Source organism: Metschnikowia bicuspidata (assembly GCF_001664035.1).
Source record: "Metschnikowia bicuspidata var. bicuspidata NRRL YB-4993 chromosome Unknown METBIscaffold_4, whole genome shotgun sequence".
Classification (NCBI taxonomy): domain Eukaryota; kingdom Fungi; phylum Ascomycota; class Pichiomycetes; order Serinales; family Metschnikowiaceae; genus Metschnikowia; species Metschnikowia bicuspidata.
The window spans coordinates 1917182-1923152 of NW_017387734.1; the positions used below are offsets into that span (position 1 = coordinate 1917182).

General features: G+C 54.2%; 3 protein-coding genes across 3 annotated transcripts; 1 reads left to right on the top strand and 2 right to left on the bottom strand.

Moving 5' to 3' along the window:
• Positions 1-1498: 1498 nt before the first annotated feature.
• On the bottom strand, positions 1499-2566 carry METBIDRAFT_206354 (uncharacterized protein). Its single transcript, XM_018854991.1, has one exon. The coding sequence runs from the start codon at positions 2223-2225 to the stop codon at positions 1647-1649; it is 579 nt and encodes a 192-aa protein (XP_018711344.1). The 5' UTR covers positions 2226-2566; the 3' UTR covers positions 1499-1646.
• A 438-nt stretch (positions 2567-3004) lies between these two features.
• On the top strand, positions 3005-4171 carry METBIDRAFT_79084 (uncharacterized protein; the record flags this gene model as incomplete). The annotated part of the gene is made up of 1 exon (XM_018858997.1): positions 3005-4171. The coding sequence occupies one exon, from the start codon at positions 3005-3007 to the stop codon at positions 4169-4171; it is 1167 nt and encodes a 388-aa protein (XP_018711345.1).
• Positions 4172-4457: 286 nt separating this feature from the next.
• On the bottom strand, positions 4458-5315 carry IMP4 (snoRNA-binding rRNA-processing protein; the record flags this gene model as incomplete). Its single annotated transcript, XM_018857638.1, has 1 exon — positions 4458-5315. The coding sequence occupies one exon, from the start codon at positions 5313-5315 to the stop codon at positions 4458-4460; it is 858 nt and encodes a 285-aa protein (XP_018711346.1).
• Positions 5316-5971: the final 656 nt, after the last annotated feature.

A 5971-nucleotide genomic window follows, 5' to 3' on the forward strand; every position in this document is an offset into this window, starting at 1 on the left:
TGCGATGTCTCGGTTTCAACATCTACTTGCTGTCTGCAGCTATGTATTTGCATTTTGGATACAATACTGCACATACGCCATCTTGCATGCACGACCTCAGTAACTATAGAATTGTCATCAAGAGAAAAATGGCAAGACGCTGGATGTGAACAAGTGGCTAACAACGCCATAAACAGCCGCAAGAGAATTAACGTATAAGCTATTACAAACAATTAAAGGGTTGTCAATGCCTGGGCATTCAGAAATATAGTGACGCCAAAGCATGACTCTCTTGCCTCGAAAAGGAATTCCTAATGCTATCGGCGCCAAATAACACAGAATCTCCTATGCAAACATATAATTCTCGTACGCGAAAACAGCTTGTGATATTCAATAATAGAAAACAGCTCGATATTCTCAAAATAGAAGTTCTCATTCACAAAAATAGCCTGAATGTTTCAATTTGTGCTCCTCGCGTTGCAACGGGGAGGCCCACAACGGCGTTCCCAAACCCAGCCTTGTCTGGGCTCAAATTAGATGCAGCCCAGCCAGACTAAAAATGATAGCCTTGTCTGAACCACAAAGCCCAGCCTTGTCTGAACTAACAATTTGTGTTTGAGCGTCAAACAATGCACTTCGAATGCCTCATAACCAGTGGACCCAGACAGCGGCTAAGCGCATAATAGCGCCGGCTCCGGAGTGTGAGGTGCAAATTCCGGGCGCGCGACATTTTGCACCCCTCGGCTACCCCCAACGCTGACGCCACATGACGCCATTTGACGTTGGCCCCTGCCAATCACGTGTTTTGACTTTTCGTTGCGCCACACCATCGACACGCTGATGATCACAGAGCAGGCACATGGCTTCCGGGCTTCAGAACAGTGCCAGCGATACTCTAAACTAGCGACAGCAATGTTTCCCGAGTCAAAAAAAAAAATGGCCAGTCCAGATATGGCAACCAGTGGCGAGAACGGACAGCGCTGCCAAGCACGGCGCAGGTGTGGACACACACCTCATTAGAAGGAGCAGCCTAAAATCAAGGCGTTTCTCACGGGCGCCAGGCGATTCTGGGGAAGCAAACAAAAAGGCTAAAATTAGGCTTAAGGTTGTGGCCGGGCCATCTTATCGCATGCTCGTCTGGGGCCATCAGCAGTGCCGCACGCGCGTGCGGGATAAGCCCCCAACCACGCGGATTTTACTCGGATTTAGCGGGCACTTATATGCATACCTCAAGACACAGGGGCACAGACTGTATGTCTCGGGGAGAGGGCACAGTAAGGAGAAGACAAACACCAGCATTTGAGATGGCCGTAAAGCTGCTTGGGCTTGGCAGCAACAAAGCGTATTGACCAAATCAGCCTCCAGCGCCATGCACACTCTGCAAATCTTATCGGATTTGGAAGAGCCTGTGATGTATGTGCAGGCAATGAGAATGAGTTGTCGTCCGATTGGTCAGCGCCAAATTACGGCGCCACATGGCATGCGAAAGCTGCAAAAGCCCAGGGCGCAGGGCCACCCCCGCGACATGCCCAGCTAATCAATGCACGCGACATGACACCGCCAATAAAAACCCGCGACATGACACCGCCAATAAACACCCGCGACATGACACCGCCAATAAACACCCACGAGATGACCCAAGAACCAAATTCCTGCCCGCTACGCGATCAGAAAAGACGGTCTCCGCCGCAAAAAGACACATCCATTGGGGCAGGAGATTGTCGCATGCGCGCGCCCAAGGGGCTCGCCGTTTCAGGCCTGGTTGGGGTCGTAAAGTCGGCAGGCGCGCGTAAACCAGATCCCGGCCCGTGCGCTTTGTCCCGCGGCGCCCGGAAAATGTCGACCTCCCGCTTTAATGAAGAAAAAAAAAACGCCTTATACGGGCACGCCGAACTATAAGCACGCCGAACGATAAAAGCGCCGAACTCCAAACACTGCGGTTTCTCAACACACACAACAGCATGCCGCAATCTTGCTCCGCCGGGGCCTGGCCGCGGAGCTGTGGCGGGGTGGAATGTCGCGCGCACGTGACTACCCCGTGTTTGTTTTCGACCAGGTTCCATTCGCCGCATCTCCTTTATCGGCCGCTGGCCGTGTGCAGGCGCGCCGGCCCCGCAGTCATGCCTCAAGCAATTTTCTGCTGGTCCAGCGTGCCGTGCACTAATAAACCCAAGTGGCCGTTGCCCACGACCCTGTTTTTGGATGCATGTCGGCCGGCTGGACATGCCGCAGGCAGCGCTCCTCATGATCCCCTCGCTCCATAGATCCCCTCGCTGCCAATGTCGCTTTTCTGTCTTGTTTGGGCATGCGCAGGCTTGGGGCAGAGGTCATACGTAGTCACCCGATCCCACGAGCCGCGCCTGAACAGGCCGTCTCCTCGATTTGTGCGCCAGGTGTCACCTTTTGTTTTTCCCCCCTAAAACAAACGTACCCCGCCACAACACGACGTGTGCCGAATTTTCGAGCCGTTCGTAAAACCAGCCGGCCTGTGCTCTCCTAACCGGTGCCTTTTTAAAACACCCTCCTGTATTTGCTGGTATTTGTGGGGCCCCTACAGCACAAACGTGATCCTGGCTTTTCCCGCCGGCTTTCGCAAATCCCAGATAGTCGCGCCCGCTTTATCGGCAACTCCTGTTGAAATAGCAGGCCCCGTCCATTTCCAGCCACTCTCACGCACTGACTTTCATTTGCCAATTCCAAAAAAAAAAAAAAAAGAATTCGTGACCACGGACTCCCATATTTGCACGCAATCCCTTGCCCTCACCCCCGTCATTCCTAGCACCGGCCTCCGCTCCCCACCGGTCACATATTCCTCCATTTCCGCCTGTGTCCCCGACTGTTTCTGCCCCCACCCCGAGTCTCCCCAGGGCCCACCGTCGCTCCCGATCCACTTTCCGCCCTCCCACCAGGCCACATCCCCAACGAAACCATGACCTTTCTCCATCACAGCCCACAGCCCGAGGCGGCCAGCGACGCCCAATCCGGCGCCACATCTCCGGGCGCCACCGGCCTGGGCAAACGGCGCATGTCCTTGTTCTCGTTCGGCCTCGGCTCGTCCAACCTGAGCCCGGCGCCGTCCAAACACGCCAGCTTGGCTGCCATCTCCACGTCGCCCTCCAGCCTGCTGGCGCCCCAGTCCGCCAACAAACTGCCTCAGATGCGGTCGCCCAGCACATCGCTTGCGGCCAGGCCCAACCAGCCGGCTCTGCCAGGCATCTCGCCGGTGCTGGAAACAGACAGCCTCTCGGAGAACCCCGACTCGCACATCTTCGAGCGCTCGGTCCAGGACATGGCCGGCCTGGTGAAGCAGGAGGACTACATCCCGCCCGCGTTGGACGCCACCGCGGAGATCTTGTCCGACCTGGCCACGGACTTGGACAACGTCGAAATGGTCTATGCGCTGAGAAGAAACTCGTCCGTCATCGGCTTGAACATGGCTTTGGGCCGGCCCTACACGCCGCTGCGCAAGAACAGCGTGTACCTGGCCCTGCACTTGAACGGCAACAACTTCCACGCGGCGTCGCTGTCGTCCTTGACCCACCTGCAACCACAGCCGTTCCAGTCTGCGTCACAGCCTGCGTCGGCGCAACAAGCCCAGTCGCCCGTGTCCCCACCAAAATTGATGAGCTCGCGCCTGTCGGTGTCCTTCTACTCCTACGCGGACATGATCAACAATGACGAGTTTTCCCGCCGCCCCTCGCTCATGCACGCATATAGTCACGGAGTGGTCCCATCGTTAGGACGCAAATTGAGTGTCGCCTCCAACCACTCCACCCTCTCGACCAGCAACGCCGGAAACCGTGAGCGCAGCGGTAGCGAGTTCAGCAAGTTCCCCAGAAAGTCGTCTCAGCCAGCGGGCTCGCCTCCCGATCCCCAGTCACAGTTGTCAAAGCACCTTAAGGACCGTCTGAAGCTGATGCAGTCCATGCCCAAGATGTTCGACGAGGCGCGGGAGCTGTCTGGCGGGACCTCTTCCAAAAAATTACTCATAAGCCCCGAATCCTCGGACTCGGAGGATCAAGAGGAAGCCTTCCACCCAGCTTCTTCGATGGGACGCAAACCACTCTCCAGAAGAAAGTCTGTCGCGTCCAACACCTCCTTCGCTAATTCAGTGGTGGACAATGACAGCTTTGTGTCGAGCTCCGTCGGAGACTGCATCAGAAGGTGCACCACGGAAATCGAAAATAATTGATTGCGGAGGAACTAAAGAAGATGCCTTCTCAAAGCCAATCACTCGGGCGTGCGTAAAGGAGTAGAAGCAACATAAGCAGCCCATTGCGGTCCAGACTCGCCAGGGAAGAGCGAATCTGCCGTGTAGACAAATACCGGGTTGCAACTGCTAGGGCACAGGGATCTAGGAAGTGCTCGAGTATCATAATTTTTAAGTCTGTTGTATTTTATATTTAGTTACGTTTCGAGACCCGACCGTAAGAATTTCCACGCCGCGGAGCTCCAAAACTTGAAAAGAACTGAACCCATTATTCTGCCAAGTAATTCTTCCGGTTGGCTGTCCTGATGAATCTCTTCACCTTCCACTCAACGTCGGCGTCCTTGTTGTCAAGCAAGCCCAAGCGCAATTCGAAAAGACGCATTTCAAAACGAGGGCCCACTTCACTGAGCTCGACCCCGTCTTTTGTCTGGATGTACACGTGATGTCTGACACTAATGAAGTCTTCGTTGTTGATGAAGGTGATCACTCGGGAGCTGTCCTTCTTGGCACCCGGGGGAAACAAATGTTTGAGGATCTTGACCACACGCTGACCCAAGGCCGTGGAGAAATTCTCGAAGATCAAGTGCGGGTACACCTCGGAGATATTGCCCATGTTGGGAAGATCGTGTCTTAATTTGACGTTGTGCAATGTGAAGATGGCGGTAGGTCCGTGGGGGAAATGTGACACAGTCAACGAGGTGGGCACACCTCTGTGTTCGTGGAGCACAATCAAGTCGTTGATGGCGGCTTTGGCACATGACTTGACGAGCTCGGGAATCACATAGTTACCTCTATTTAGCTTCAACGAGTTGGGGAACATCAACTTGATTTCCTTCGAGAACTGTAGCAATCTGACGGACGGGTTGCGCGATGTGGTAACAATGATGCGGGGGTCGCTTATTCCCGAAAGGGCCAGGTACTCGTCGTCAATGTCCACCTGCTCGCTTTCGTCATAACGGAAATCTTTGTGGAGCTCGGTGTCCTCGCTGAGTTCCTTCGAGAGGGCCTTTCCGGAGGCCAATGCGGCCTTCAACTTCTGTCTCTTCTCGATCTGGGCGGTTTCCTGCAACTCCAACGCCTTTTTGTACAAATACTCTCTTCTCTCTCTTGCCTGTCTGCGGATCATCTTAGCCGGGGTGTGGGGGATCTGGTGGGTGTGGAGAATGATATATCAGCCAGCCCATGCATGGCTTTTTTTTCGCTCCCAGAATCTCGAGATGCTCTTCGGGCGCGGAATGTGCAGGACGCGGCCCCGAGCCCACGAGTTAGCAGTGCGCCGTGATGGACACGGCTGGTGGGGTCTTTGGTGCCGAGTAAAATAACATGCCAAGGGTCCGTGAGGTTGGAGACAAGCAGGTCATTTTTATTTCTTGTGGTCGCATAGATGAGAGAGTGAAAAGGGACACCTTCAAGTCAGAGGCCATAGTAGATATATGGACCATAGACTTGAAGACTCCTGCATGACTGCATGACTCCATGACTCCATGAATCCATAGACGTTGACTTGCGACAATTCATAGTCCAAAGACTTGGCCTCTATGGCATTTGCAAGCTGCATGACTCCATGAATTCTTAAGCTCCATGACTGCATGGCTCCTTAGACTCCATGACTTCATGACTCCTTAGGCTTTATAGTAGACCCATAAAACTGCATCAGCAGTATCCATAGTGATCCCCACTAAATCCCTTCGAGACGCCCAAGACCGATCTCCGCACATTCCGGATTCTCTACTGCCCACGACTAAAGCTGCGCATCTCATGGAGCTCCTCTGGAAGTTTTGT

What these genes read in the sequence shown, in the direction of transcription:
- METBIDRAFT_206354 (XM_018854991.1), bottom strand. Translation starts at nt 2,225, where the DNA reads ATGAGGAGCGCTGCCTGCGGCATGTCCAGCCGGCCGACATGCATCCAA.